Source organism: Macaca thibetana, chromosome 2 (assembly GCF_024542745.1).
Source record: "Macaca thibetana thibetana isolate TM-01 chromosome 2, ASM2454274v1, whole genome shotgun sequence".
NCBI lineage: Eukaryota > Metazoa > Chordata > Mammalia > Primates > Cercopithecidae > Macaca > Macaca thibetana.
Window position 1 is genome coordinate 149,541,750 of NC_065579.1, and position 15,815 is coordinate 149,557,564.

General features: G+C 43.9%; 1 protein-coding gene across 1 annotated transcript in view; it reads left to right on the plus strand.

The window, feature by feature from the left end:
• HEG1 (heart development protein with EGF like domains 1) overlaps positions 1-15,815 on the plus strand; it is an 89,368-nt gene that overhangs the window by 36,291 nt on the left and 37,262 nt on the right. Inside the window, exons 5-10 of the mRNA XM_050781579.1 lie at positions 473-808; positions 4,747-5,046; positions 5,769-7,157; positions 8,593-8,709; positions 9,334-9,453; positions 13,792-13,895. Of these exons, the coding sequence (XP_050637536.1) occupies positions 473-808; positions 4,747-5,046; positions 5,769-7,157; positions 8,593-8,709; positions 9,334-9,453; positions 13,792-13,895 (2,366 nt within the window). The remainder of the gene's footprint in view (positions 1-472; positions 809-4,746; positions 5,047-5,768; positions 7,158-8,592; positions 8,710-9,333; positions 9,454-13,791; positions 13,896-15,815) is intronic.

Sequence of the window (15,815 nt, forward strand, 5' to 3'; positions counted from 1 at the left end):
TTGTTCCCAAATTCGTGGTTTAGCTTGATCCTTATAATTGATTTTTGTTTCTGCTATACTTTGGTATTAGAATAACCTTTATTCATATGAGAACGGCTTTAGGAAAGTGCTCTGACTGTGCGCTATGTTTATGTGCATTGTATTTGTTGTATGTAACCACACACTCACTCTCTCAAACACTTTCTATGGGAAAGAGAATGAAACACTCAAGCCTATAGGTTACTCTGCTACTTGCACATGCTGTTTCAAAGGTCCCCTATTCAGCAAGTTATCTTTTTTTGTATTGCTACCTTGCTGCCACCCAAGAGTTTTGAAATAATTATTTAGAATATGATAGTGCATAATACATTTAATAAACACCATACCAGGTTCCTTGGCAAAGAATCTTTCCCTAGAGAGGTCTCACTTCTTTGTTGCCAAGGGATCTCTTTCATATCTATGTCATGGCCTTTTTTCCTATGATATCTTACAGCCTTTGGAGAACATCAGCTTGCCAGCAGCTCTGACGTGCAAAATGGAAGTCCCATGTCTCAGACCGAGACTGTGTCTAGGTCAGTCGCACCCACAAGAGGTGGAGCGAGCACTGAACACTGGCTCTTGACCAACAGCACAACATCTGCAGATGTGACAGGAAGCTCTGCTTCATACCCTGAAGGTGTGAATGCATCAGTGTTGACCCATTTCTCAGACTCTACTGTACAGTCTGGAGGAAGTCACACAGCGGTGGGAGATAGGAATTATTCAGAGTCTTCATCTACATCTTCCTCGGAAAGCTTGAATTCATCAGCACCACGTGGAGAACGTTCGAGTGAGTTTTTCCATTGCATGCAACTGTGCCCCATGGAGGAGAGAGGGACTCACAATGCTTACGAAATCCGTGGCATATTAAAACCATGCATGAGGGCCAGGCATGGTGGCTCACGCCTGTAATCCCAGCACTTTGGGAGGTCGAGGCGGGTGGATCACCTGAGGTCAGGAGTTTGAGACCAGACTGACCAACTTGATGAAACCCCATCTCTACTAACAATACAAAAAATTAGCCAGGTGTGGTGGCGGGCACCTGTAATCCCAGCTACTTGGGAGGCTGAGGCAGGAGAATTGTTTGAACCCAGGAGGTGGAGGTTGCAGTGAGCTGAGATCACACCACTGCACTCCAGTCTGGGCAATCAAAGTGAAACTCTCCCCCCGCCCCCCCGTAAAAAAGCATGAGTGAATGAAAGAACTCCTCAGGCCCCTCCACCTTTCTTCCTTATTTCCCAGGCCCTTATTCTGGCTGGTTGATACAGATACACCTATATATCCCCCAGTTTTTTCTGGTACATCTCTGAGAAGCTGTTCTTGCCACTTCCTCTTCCCACACATAGCTCAGGGACTTCTCTGTCCACATCCTCTCATTCCCTGTGGCCAACCCATAACTCCATACCTGCCTCAGTCACAGAGCTTCTGGAAGGTGAAAATCTCACCTTCTTGTTAGTAGTTGTCGGCGCATTCATTCAAATAAATTCTCTCTTTTTAAAAAAACAGCTTTATTGAGGTATTTCACATTCCATAGTATTTGCCCATTTAAAGTACACAATTCAGTGATTTTTAGTGTAGTCACAAAGTTGTGCAGCATCACCACTGTCTAATTCCAGAACATTTCCATCACCCCACAAAGAAACTCCAAACTCATCAGCAGTCACCTCCCATTCTCCCCTCTTCCAGTCCCTGGCAATCACTCCTGTGTTTTCTGTCTCTGTAGATTTATCCATTCGAGACATTTCCTGTAAATGAAATCATACAATATGTGGTCCTTTGTGTCTTTCCCATAGTGTCATGTTTTCAAGGTTCATTCATGTTGTATCACAACTTCGTTCCTTTTCGTGGCTTACTAATATGCCATGGCAGGGATATGCCACACTTCGTTTATCAATTGTCATCGATTGATGGATGTTTAGGTTGTTCCCACCTTTTGACTATGATGAGTAATGCTTTGGTGAACGTTCGGGTGCAAGTGTATATGTGGTCGTAAATTTTCAATTCTTTAGGAAGGGCCAGGTTATGTGGCTGTGGCTGTTCTATTTTTAACCTTCTGAGGAACTGCCGAACTTGTTTCCAAAGTGGCTGCATCATTTTATTTTCCCACCAGCAGTGTACAAGTGTTCTAATGTTGCTACATCTTTACCAACACTTGTAATTATCCATCTTTTCTGATTATAGCCATCTGAGTGGGGGTGAAGGCATCTCATTGTGGTTTTGACTTGTATTTCTCAGTTGACTAATAATGCTGAGCATCTTTTCATGTGCTTCTTGGCCACTTGTATGTCCTCTTTGAATATGTCTATTCCAACCTTTTGACTATTAAAACTGGGTTATTTGACTCTTTATTATTAAATTGTAAGAGTTCTTTGTGGCTGGCTGTGGTGGCTCACACCTGTAATTCCAGCAGTTTAGCAGGCTGTGGCGGGCGAATCACTTAAGGTCAGAAGTTCAAGACCAGCCTGGCCAACATGGCAAAACCCTGTCTCTACTAAAAATACAGAAATTAGCCAGACACAGTGGCACATGCCTATAATCCCAGCTATTCAGGAGGCTGAGGCAGGAGAATCGCTTGAACCTGTGAGGCGGAGGTTGCAGTGAGCTGAGATCGTGCCACTGCACTCTAGCCTGGGTGACAGAGACACTCTGTCTCAAAAAAAAAAAAAGTTCTTTGCATAATCTGGATACAGTCCTTTATCAAATATATAATTTGCAGACATTCTCCTGTGGGTTGTCTTTTCTCTTTCTTGATGGAATCATTTGTAGCACAAAAGTTTTTAAATTTGAAGAAGTCCAATTTGTCAATTTGAGAAAATTTTTCTTTTGATGTTTCTTTTTAATAATGCTTTGGGATAATTTTTTAAAACAATTCTCAGAAGTCTTTTATCAATGTAAAGTATATTCTGACTAAAGTATATTAAAAAATGTATTAGCTTATCATTTAAGCTTTGAATAGGTTTAAATTCTTACTTCTCAAGTCACTAGTAATAGCTTCATTTCCCCCATATGAGAATCCTAATTGATGAGGAAGATTAGCATTTATTAATACTCATGTGATGTGGAAAAGCATGCATTTATCATGAAAGAATATCACACGTACGAGCGGGGGATATTTATGCTCTTTTATGTCTGTGCCTGGAAAACGCATTATCTGTCTCCTAAGCAAAAGGAATCATTTTTCACCCTCACTACTGTGAGGGTCAGGACTTCTACCTTCTCAAACCAGGATCTTGAGTTTCATAGCCTTTCCCTTTTACATCTCTTCAGTACCCTCTTCTCTACAATTAATGCTCAGTTGGTTCAAGAGGAAAATATGATTTCAGTGTGATCAGATCTTGGAGTTCAGTTACAAAGAGCTAGATAGAAAGTAGCCACATTCCTGAAACCATCTCACTGTGGGTTAACACAATGCTTTATCTCGTTCCCTCAGAGTCACCCAAAGCTGACGGGTTCTGGACTCCAGCCTTTTAGAGTTCTTGACCCGCTGCCTTTTTTGCATTCAGATTCAGCCCCTCCATTTCATGTCTGACTCTCTCTCTACTTTGTTGAGCCTGTAACCCTGATGTGGTCATTGGCCTAAATTTCATTTAGCAGAGAGTTTAGGATCTCCCTATCCAAGGCCTTTTTCTCTTTGCCCAGAGAAATCATACTCAGTTAGATCCTGCTCTTGAGCCTCTCCTGGTTGGCTCTCCACAGGTCTCGAGCCCTTCAGCCTGGCTTGAGTTGCATCCCTCTCTGGCTTCTGGCTTTCTCAGTGATGCTCGTGGCCCATGCTCATTCCTGTCTCTTGTCGTTTCAAACCTATCCCAAAATGAATTTAGCCAACACTCAGCTTTACACTGTTTTCCATCAAAGCATGGCCGTGGGGTACTGACAACCAGTCTGGGCTGGGAATGTGAATAAGAACCAGAAAAGAGCCTGTTTGTTTGTTTGTTTGTTTTGTTTTGTTTTGTTTTTGTACAGCCAGATTAGGAAGGATTTAGGCCAAGGAGAATTGGACCTCATTTTCATCATTTCTGAAAAGAAGGGTTTATCTGATAATCTAACAATCTAAGATTAGTTCTAAGACCCTTTAGATTTGTAGCATAAACATATACCCAAAAGAGAATGAAAAGAACATTTATTCATGTGTCATCTTCCCTATTCCATCCCCATCAATGGAATAAAACACATGCATTTTAAAAAATGAAAGAAGACAAAAAACAAGCCCACCTTTCACCCCCAACCCCAGGCTATTTCTTTGCCATTGTACTAATGCTCTGGAATGACCGGCCCTGTGGCCATTCATGTATTCCTGGTCCTTCCAGAAGGAAGATCCTTCCAAGGAGGACTATGGCCTTCCTCCTGGGCCTTGTGCAAATGTCTAAAGCCCCAGTAGGGTTATTAGTCTTTCACCCACTGTTTACCTCCTCACCACCACTACCAATTTCTCTGACATAAACTCTATTTATTATGTATCACTGAGCAAAAATCCAGTATCAATCCTATTACTAAAGTAATGTACCCTCCTATAAATCCAGGGTGCCTGAACAGATGTGCTGATCCACAATTCCTCTTGAGGTTTCAATCACTGAGCCATGTTTACAAGAGCAACAGACATCTCAGATAAAGACCCTAAGAGTACAGGGAAGTGTCTTGGCTCCCATGGCCCAGGAAGTGAGGCTTGGTGCACAATCCTGTTGCTGCAGCCCTGCATTTTTCAGCCATCCTCTTTCGCTCTACTTTTAGCCTTGGAAGACAGCCAAGAGCCGGGCCAAGCGCTTGGTGACAGTTCCGCCAATGCAGAGGACAGGGCTTCTGGGGTGCCCTCTCCCGGCACCCACACCTTGGCTACTGTCACTGGAAACGGGGAACGCACACTGCGGTCTATCACCCTCACCAACACCAGCATGAGCATGACTTCTGGGGAAGCGGGCAGCCATGCAGCGACCATGCCCCAAGAAACAGAGAGCGCCTCTCTGCACGTGAACGTGACGGACGACATGGGCCTGGTCTCACAGTCACTGGCTGCCTCCAGTGCCCTAGGAGGTGGGATGTCTTCCACAGTCTCTTTTAACACATCCCTTCAGCTCATCTATTAATTTACTCACAGTCCTGGGATGATTCAGTTAGCTGTCAAGCCAGAAAGTGCCTTATAAGCTCTTTATGGAGAGAACTTTCTAGGTTCTCCCACGTCAGGAAGGTGAACACCCCTCCCCAATTCCCACCCCCAGCCCTCCACACACACTCACCTAAGGAATTTGGGATAGTGTCTGCTGGGAGACTTAAAATAAGAGACTAACCACTTGTGGCTGAGGTCAATCTCCTAGGAAAGAAATATCTCATTCTACAGAATGGCAAGTTGGGAAGGTTTTCATTTTTTCATTTAGACATAACAGTTATTCTATTTGGGGTCTTAAGAGCTTTTCAGATAGCAGTTTGCTTTTATCGAAAAAGGCATGTGGAGGGAATTTGGAACTCCTCTCCATTTTTAGACTCTTAGTCCCCACTTCTCTTTTGTTACCATTTCCACTGCCACTACCACTGCTTCTGTCAGAAGGTCAGTCTGCTCAGAGGAGACACTGACCACTCCTGCCTGCCCACAATGTCTTTGTTCAGAGTGCTCACCATTGAAAGCCACCTCTCCAAAGCAAGTGTTTCACCCACGTGAATTCATTGAGTTCCAGGACACTGAAAGTCTGTTTCATAGTGTATATTTCAGAGATTTGTTGTTCTTTTATTTGACCTAACTTTGGCTTTTCCCTTTACAGTCACTGGGATTAGCTACGGTCAAGTGAGTGGCACAGCTACTGAACAAAGGACTTCCAGTGACCACACAGACCACACCTACCTGTCATCTACTTTCACCAAAGGAGAACGGGCATTACTGTCCATTACAGATAACAGTTCATCCTCAGACATCGTGGAGAGCTCAACTTCTTATATTAAGATCTCAAACTCTTCACATTCAGACTATTCCTCCTTTTCTCATACTCAGACTGAGAGAAGTAACATCTCATCCTATGACGGGGAATATGCTCAGCCTTCTACTGAGTCGCCAGTTCTGCATACATCCAACCTTCCATCCTACACACCCACCATTAATATGCCAAACACTTCGGTTGTTCTGGACACTGATGCTGAGTTTTTTAGTGACTCCTCCTCTTCTTCCCCCTCCTCCTCTTCCTCCTCCTCCTCCTCTTCTTCCTCTTCTTCTTCAGGACCTCCTTTGCCTCTGCCCTCTGTGTCACAATCCCACCATTTATTTTCATCAATTTTGCCATCAACTGGGGCCTCTGTGCATCTACTAAAGTCTACCTCTGATGCATTCACACTATTGTCTTCCTCACCATCACCTTTACCAGTATCCTTAACAACATCTACATCTGCCCCCCTTTCTGTCTCACAAACAACCTTACCACAGTCATCTTCTACCCCAGTCCTGCCCAGGGTAACGGAGACTCCTGTGACTTCAGTTCAGACATCAACAATGACATCATTTATGACAATGCTCCATAGTAGTCAAACTGCAGACCTTAAGAACCGGAGCACCCCACACCAAGAGAAAGTCATTACAGAATCAAAGTCACCAAGCCTGGTGTCTCTGCCCACAGAGTCCACCAAAGCTATAACAACGAGCTCTCCTTTGCCTCCATCCTTAACAGAGTCCTCCACAGAGCAAACCCTTCTAGCCACAAGCACCAACTTAGCACAAATGTCTCCAGCTTTCACCACCACCATTCTGAAGACCTCTCATCCTCTTAGGACCACTCCTGGCACCCTGTCAAGCACAGCATCTCTGGTCACTGGTCTTACAGCCATACAGACTACAGCTGGAAAACAGCTCTCGCTGACCCATCCTGAAATTCTAGTTCCTCAGATCTCAACGGAAGGTGGCATCAGCACAGAAAGGAACCAAGCGAATGTAGATGCTACCACTGGATTGATCCCTCTGACCAGTATACCCACATCAGCAAAAGAATTGACCACAAAACTTGGCGTTACAGCAGAGTACAGCCCAGCTTCACATTCCCTCGGAACATCTCCTTCTCCCCAAACCACAGTTGTTTCCACAGCTGAAGCCTTGGCTTCCAAATCTGCCACCTTTGCTGTTCAGAGCAGCACACAGTCACCAACAACACTGTCCTCTTCAGCCTCAGGTAAAACACAGTCACGCAAGCACATGTTAACTGCAAGGCCCAGTCCAGCACTGAGAGCTACATGGGGCTCGGGGTTCATGTGAATTTGTAGAAATGGCTGGCATTTGAAATAGCCTCTGTTTTGTGACCTAAAATGCTTCCTGTTTAAACACTTAAAGTGTAAAAGAAGGTCATGGGTAGGCCTAATTTTCTCACCCCTGTGTTGCATAATGCTTCCTGAATAAAGAGGAAAGGATGCATTGGCCATGTGTCACATCAGTAGATGGTACAATTGCAGCTTTTAGTGTCCTGTAGTTGTAAGAGCTTTTCAAGCATGCCTTTAACTCCTCAGAGGTCAGAGGAGGGTAGTGAAGCAGGATTGCAGGGTGGAGAAACTCAAGTAAAGAAGCTTAGATGGCCTGGCTGGACAGGGATCAACTGGGTATCTGCTTCTGGATTAGATCTCAGAGTCTCTTGAGTCAGGGGCTCCCCAGTCACCAGGGGGCTTCTTGGTATCACTGGGTTTCTCTTGATCCAGGGAAGCCCAAGCTCCTTTGTCTCCCAAAGAGTGTGTGGCTAGTTGATAAATGGGAGTGGGGAGACATGTAAATGAAAAGATGGTGAACTAACCTTTTCCCACAGTGACTGCACGGCCAGGGCTCCTTTATATCACACTTAGGGTTGTTTTTATAGCCATGTTGAAGTTGCTGGTACCAGGAAAGTAAAGTCAGCCCAATAATCCTTTGTCATTTAAGGAACAGTAGAAGGAAGTAGGATGATGCATCTTTTCATGTCATGTTCAAAATTACACTTTTGGCTTGTCCAGACACGGGAAAGGAAAACTGCTGTTGGAGAAGGAGTGAAATGGAAACTGGCATCTTAGGGAAGAAGGAAAGAAGAGATGATGCTTTGTAGTGGCTGGAGCAGAAAGCTCAGTGAGCAGTACAGTTCCAACCTGTCAACCACAATCAACCTGGACTGGAGGCTCATAAGCAAACCATCCCCATGCCAGCCCAAGAGAAAGGACAGGGCACGTGTGCACACACACACACAGAGTAAATCTTCTAGCAGGGGGATGAGTTGATCAGAGATCCTTTTCCCCCCTAAAGTGTGCTTTCAGTTGACATTGATTCAAGTTGAATTTTCTAAGTGTCACCAAAGCGATATAATCATCAATCCTGAATGGAGTGACCTGTAAGCTGCATTTGATTAGAATCAGTTCTTGCATTCAGAGATCCCATTGTCTAACATTTATATCTGAACACAAACTAGTACCAGGACGCAGTCCCACTGCACCTCTGGGAAACCCATTTTAGTTTTGTAATGTTGCCTTTCAGGGCAAGTAAACAAAAATAAGTAAGAATCAAATATTAGCTGGGAGAATTAAATATTTACCTAGAGCCGCCTTTACATTTCCTGTGTGGTTAACTGCTTTACTCCTGGAATGTGTTTGCAGTCAACAGCTGTGCCACGAACCCTTGTCTTCATGATGGCGAATGCATCGCAGACAACACCAGCCGTGGCTACCACTGCAGGTGCCCGCCTTCCTGGCAAGGGGATGATTGCAGTGTAGGTAAGAGAAAAAGTAATGCCCAGTGGTCTACACTATAGTAGCACATTAGGCTACCCAATAAACTCCTTTTTCCTCCAAAATGTGGACGAATACACTGTTTTAGTTAATACCCTGCTTACTCGAGAGTTAGCACGCTTGTAGGTTGTGATCTGCAGGAGAATGTCAGGAACTGTAGTGTGGCATGGACTGTAGTGTGGCACTGACAGACTTCCTGATCTGTGTCTGTTCCCGACACTTCTGCCACACTGGACCCTGTTCCTGCCCCTGGACTTTACTGTGCTGATGCCTCAGCCTGGAATCCGCCTGCTGCCGCCCTAATCTATTGATTAAAGTCCTTCCAGTTGTAGTCCAGATGTTATGTGAAACAGTCTTTAATTCTCCCCTCCATTAAAATTTGCTGTTTTCCCCGTATATGCAAATCTTGTCTTGTATTTACAGTTGTTTATATGGCCACCTCCACCCTCAATAGATGGCAAGCCCCCTGAGGGCAAGGGTGTTCTCATATTTATCCTTTGGGGTCTCACCACACCTAGCACATTTGGCCCTTACTAAGTACTTGCTATACTGGGTTATGGTTTTGCTGTTTGCTACAGATTCAAGATGGTCTTCTTTTCTCCTCTACAGATGTGGATGAATGCCTGTCGAACCCCTGCCCATCCACGGCCACATGCAACAATACTCAGGGATCCTTTATCTGCAAATGCCCGGTTGGGTACCAGTTGGAAAAAGGGATATGCAATTTGGGTAAGAGACTTGGTCTATTTCGGACTTTATTCTGTACCATAATATATTTTACAAGGTAACGTTTGTTATTTTTCTTCCTAATCAAAATCAGTAGTTGTCCAAGGTACAAACTTAAGGAATATAGAAAAAAGTGGAAGCTATTGTCCGTTATTCTACTACCTGGAGATAAAGCACCCAACTTTGCGTTATGTTTTTGATGTGCAGTATATTTTTACATAGTTGAAATCATAGGACATTTGTATAAACTTTATATCTTAAACATTTTCCTATGTTGTTAAAAACATTGTACAAACATCTTAATGAATGCATATTATGCCATCATTTGTGTATAATATTATTTGCTTAACCACTCCACCCTGGAGCTAGGAAAAAAAAAAAATCAAAAGGATTATTCTGACTACATAGTAAAAAAAGAAAAAAGAAAGAAAGAAAAGGAGAGTAAAACTCTGATTGTCCTACCACATTCACACATTCTTTCGGTTTTTAAAAGTGACCTTCGTGCTCTTGCTCACAGGCAGATGCGTTCTGAGTAAGCTGCTATCCTAATTGTATCGCACAATTTGTCATATTTTGTTCGCTAATTTGATAGATTCATGAAGCTGTTTGATTTTGAAAATAATCTCCATTTTACAAGTTAAAAAGCAAACAAACAAACCAAACCAAAGCCAAGGCCCTCACAAGGTGCTGAGTGGCCAAGCTTACTTAACGCGTTGGTGGGAAGCCTAGTTTCCAGCCCACAGCTCTTTCTATTACACCATAATGTGTTAATTTCAGGAGCTTTCTTGCTTGCAGGGTGTGACCCTTGTTAGAATATCAAGTTTAATGCATAATTTATTGAAGAAGTTAGAAATGAAAGATACAGAGTTGTTTTTTTTTTTTTTTTTTTTTTTTTTTTTTGAGACAGAGTCTCACTCTGTTGCCCAGGCTGCAGTGCAGTGGCACCATCTCAGCTCTCTGCAACCTCTACCTCCCAGGTTCAAGCGATTTTCATGCCTCAGCCTCCGCATACCTGGGGTTACAAGTGTGCACCACCATGCCTGGCTGATTTTTGTAGTTTTAGTATAGAAGGGGCTTCGCCACGTTGGCCATGCTCTCGAACTCCTAACCTCAAGTGATCTGCCTGCCTTGACCTCCCAAAGTACTGGGATTACAGGTGTGAGCCACTGTGCCTGGCCAGATACAGAATTTCTAAGCTCAGTAAGGAAACTGGCAGATAAAATAACTCATCTTTCAATTGTCTTAAATTGCCCAGTTGACACTTAACACACAAAAAGCGCTCAGTGTTTTTGAGAGAGCAAATGTCTGTATCCTTTGAAAGTGCTATTAGCTGTGGGCTGAAGGGAATTTTTAAGAAGTACCCTACGAAAATCATGGTAGAATTTTGAAATTTGTTTAAAATACAAAGATCAAGTCAAAACATTATTTCAAAAAGAAGGATCTAGAAATAGAGACATCAGTCAAAATCAAGAATTTCTCTCATTCTGGCCTGGCGCAGTGGCTGATGCCTGTAATCCCAACACTTTGGGAGGCCGAGGCGGGCTGAACCCTTGAGATCGGGAATTCAAGACCAGCCTGGTCAACATGCTCAAACCCCGACTCTACTAAAATTACAAAAATTATCCAGGCATGGTGTTACACACCCAAGTAGTCCTAGCTACTTGGGAGGTTGAGGCATGAGAATTGCTTGAACCCGGGAGGCGAAGGTTGTAATGAGTCGAGATTGCACCACTGCACTCCAGCCTGGGCCATACAGCAAGACTCAGTCTCAAAAAATAAAAAATAAAAAAAATAAAAAGAATTTCTTTTATTCTAATAATGCACTTGCGTTTTAGTAAACTATTTAGCCACACCCTAAGAAATAGCCAGGAGTTTTCAGGCCGGGCGCGGTGGCTCAAGCCTGTAATCCCAGCACTTTGGGAGGCCGAGACGGGCGGATCACGAGGTCAGGAGATCGAGACCATCCTGGCTAACACAGTGAAACCCCGTCTCTACAAAAAAATACAAAAAACTAGCCGGGCGAAGTGGCGGGCGCCTGTAGTCCCAGCTACTCGGGAGGCTGAGGCAGGAGAATGGCGTAAACCCGGGAGGCGGAGCTTGCAGTGAGCTGAGATCCGGCCACTGCACTCCAGCCTGGGTGACAGAGCAAGACTCCGTCTCAAAAAAAAAAAAAAAAAAAAAGAAATAGCCAGGAGTTTTCAGTTTAAGAACAGAGAAGCTGGAAATGATTTTGTTTTTAAGGATTGTGGGGAAAGTATATTTGCCCAGGACTCAAAAGATTTGCTTCCAGCTCAAGGGCCACTACCTATAGCACATGGCTCCTGAGCCCTAATTTCCTCATCTGTAAAATCAGATTACCATTGGTCCTGCTTCCCACTCAAGATTATTGTGAAGATCAAATAAAGTAATATATTTGAGCAAGCTTTGAAAATGGTAAAGAGCTGTCCAGATGGGAGGTATCATTTAACTTTAGTCTTCAAACTCTCAGACCAGAATTGAAAACATTGAAAACAATAAACTGCTCTGAGTGCAAAGTAATAATTATGGCTCTTTCCCAAAAAAATCATTTAGATAACATATGGAAATAAACATTTCAATTGTAAGTAAAAATTCTACTTAAAGCCAGGTGCTGTAACTGCAGGCATAAAGGTGTAATAAGTGTCTTTAAGAACAACAACAACAACAAAAAACCCTGCCTGGAGTGAGTGCAGGGTTTGGAATGAAACCGATATATCTTTATATTCACACAGAAAGCAGAGGCCACATTTACTGTCCTGACTCAGAATAGACCTATGAACCTGACATTTGCAATATGAATTTCTATACAGAGAGTCTGGGTATCAGCCTAGACATGTGAGATGGAAAAGTGAAGAAGCGGGACCGTAGTTCTGGAAGCCTGTGTGCAGAGGGTCCCACAGGTAGCATGGCTCAGGAGGAGGACAGCACTATGGCATTCACAATCATCTTTCCCTTTTCAAGTCATTTAGCTTCATTGTTCATAAACCTCAGAGGAACATGCAAATTAGAGCATGCTGAAATGCTTTCATTTGGCCAAGAATGTTTTCAGAGAGCTCCCTGCTGCTCAGAAAGAGTCCTAAGCAGCTGGCTTCACTGAACTGTAGAACAAGCAAAAAGATGTTAAGTAAGGATTAAGCGCTTTAGACAGTAAGTGTAAGATGTTAAATGTTTTCCCTGGCTCATTTGTGGGTCTTTTTCTCAATTCAGCATGCAAGCTTTTGGGGAAAGAGCAGCTTCATGGACTTCTGTGTCTTGAGTTTTTTTTTTTCCATCTGGAGGGAAAGATAAGCATTTAATATCAAGGAAGATAAGAGCCAGCAATAAAACACGCCATACTAAATTTTGGTTGCCTGCCCATTTGAAAGTCCCATTCTCCTCTGGCCCAATCAGCACAAATTGATGTTAACTGGAATTTTATTTTTTGAGTGAAATGGGCCTTGAAAATGAGGCTGCTTTTTTTCATTTCCGAACCCAACAGTGTCTTGAATATGGGCTGTTTTCATTATGTGGCTTCTAATCACGGAGTTGGCAGCCCCATGGAGTATAGGCCCAAGACAAATGCTTGGCATCTTTCTTTCTCTCAAGCCCCTTGGGTGTCCTTAGGATATCAGATTCCTCAGGGCACAGAGGTTATAGGGGAAAGAAGAGCTTTGAAGATGGACACGCATATGCTCCAATGCCAGTGGTGGCCCTTGGGAGCCTGGGTGAACTTTCTTAGGAAGTTGCCCCCTTTATCAATGATAAAATGGGAATTTCCTCTGACCAAGCGGAATGGGGTTTTGGATGGGGGTGGCTCTAAGGACAAGAGAAACCTGAAGCACCCCCTTGAAGTGGAGGGCATGACTCAGTTGGAGACCTCGGAGGACAAGAGCTTTCCTCTGTCGAAAGCCTGATGAGGCCTGAGGAGCATTTTTAGTGTCTAACACATCTCCCTCCCTCCACCTAGGATGACATTGTTTAGACCTGTTCGTTTTTCTTCTTTGTAGCAGCTTTCTTGGGCATCTATTATGTGGGAGGCCATCCTAGGGACATTGCAAAGGGTCCTTCTCTTAGCAGCCTTGCACATACACAAAAGGCTCTTTGGAGTTTCTCTCTCTCAAAAGTTTGCTCAGTCTAAGCCTTTAGCACTGTCCAGTAGATGCTCACTTTGCTAGAGAAAAACCTAGAAGAGGGAGAGCAGGTCTCCACCCATAAGGAGAAAGAAATGCACAGAGATTGTCCTGTGAGGCAGAGTAAAGTCAGACACCCCAGAGATTTACAAACACACAGCCTTGTGTAGGTTCTTCTGTTGTGTAATCTAACAAGTTACGTTCTCCTTTTCAGTTAGAACCTTTGTGACGGAGTTTAAATTAAAGAGAACTTTTCTAAATACTACTGTGGAAAAACATTCAGACCTACAAGGAGTTGAAAATGAGATCACCAAAACGGTAAGTGTCCTGAATGGCATCTTTCTACTAGTCTTTTGTTTCCTAGAACAGATTTTTTTCCAAGAGGGAACTGCCTAGGGGTCAGCTCTATCTCCTGGGCTCTTCACTTTTGTTATATTTGGAAGGAAAACTTCACGGTAAAATAAAAAGCCTATCAGAAATGGAAGCAAGGTGTGGGTGCCCAGTAGAAGAGTTTCTTCAGATGTGTCCTCATGCACAGTCTTTATCTGCACCTTGGTGTTTCTTTTCCATGTGCAAACTCATAGTCACAGACATGCAGATGACAGGCACCAGCAGGAGCTGTTGGTGAGGAAGAAGGACCCAGAAAATCTTACGGTCCCATCTGCTGTTGACAGGCTGTGTGACTTTCCCCTTGTATTTTGGAGCTCGGGGGAATGATACTCTTTCCTCAAAGGAATGCCAAAGGTGCAACAGTTAATCCTGATGCCCTAGGGTTTGAGAACTCACTATATAGATGACTGAGGGGCCTTTGATTCTGCTTCTTTCCCTCTTTGCCTGCTTTTGATCAGACATTAAAAAAAAGAAAAGAAAAATGCCATCCTGGGCAGCATGGCAAGACCCCGTCTCTACAAAAAAGACAAAAATTAGCTAGGGTTGGTGGCATGCACGTGTGGTCCCAGCTACTCAGGAGACTGAGGTGGGAGGACCATGTGAGCCCCGGAGGTTGAGGCTGTGGTGAGCTGTGATCAAACCACTGCGCTCCAGCCTGGGTGACAGAGCGAGACCGTGTCTGAAAAACAAAAGAAACCCCCCAAAACAGCAACAACTAAAAAGGAAAATGGAGAGGAAGAAAGAAGAGAGGAAAATGAAGCTCATATAATAAACTTTGCTTCTCAACTGCTATCTGAGTCAGAGATTTGACTCGTCTATACAGTGAGTTTTTAAACCCTAGGTTCAGAAAATTGAAATTTACCATTAAAAAACTTTAGAGATGAATTGATTTCCAATCTCAATGTTACCTGTTCTTTGTGGATAGGAGTTAGTATATTAGCCAGGAATTATACATTTCTATGGGACTTTGGACTTTATTTATGTAAAATGTGGATCCAGTTCTATTTCTCTATCTCCTGAGCATTCCCTTCATGATAGGGATGATGTCAGATGGCGCACTCCTGTGACAGGCATTGCCAGCACGTCTACAGAGAGAAACCCGGGAGGTCTGGAAGTGAATGACATTGCCTGAGTCCACGCACAGCAGGTGCAAAGTTGGGGAGCAGTCCATTAACCCACCCTCACTACTGATACCAACTTCAAGTTCAGGCATCCCCAAGATCACCCTTAGTTTCAATATTCACTAGAGGAGTCACAGAGCTTACTAAAAGCAATTATATTCGCAGCTACAGTTTATTACAGTGCAAGTCAACAGGTTTAAATCAGCCAAGGAAAGAGATGCACGGGGCAGAGAGGGCAGAGAGTCCGGGAGAGTTCCAAACACAGAGCTTCCAGCTGTCCTCCCGCTGAGGAGTCATGCACAGTGTTAACTCCTCCTGGCAACAGTGTGTCCAGTATGCAGGGAGTTCGGCCAACCACGGAAGCTCTCCAGAGCCTTGACTGGGGCTTTGTCATGTGGCTGACCTCAATCTCTAGCCCCTCTAGAGGTTGAGCTGATACCATGTTACCCAACCCCACCATAAATCACATTGTTGGACTCTGGCATGGCCCAGCACCCCCAGGTAAACAAAGAAGTTTTTATTAGACAGCACATTCCGAGGGCTTAGAGATGGCCTCCCAGGATCTAAGAGCAAAGGCCTGACTTCCCTGGGGCCAAGGTTAAATTCTTTACTACACAGCAGAATTTTATGTCTACTAATCCTACGCCTTGTCCCTTCGCCATAGCTGCCCCTTGGTCGTGCTGCAGGTGGATATCTCCCGCTAAGACAGTTTAGGGGTTTAGAACCC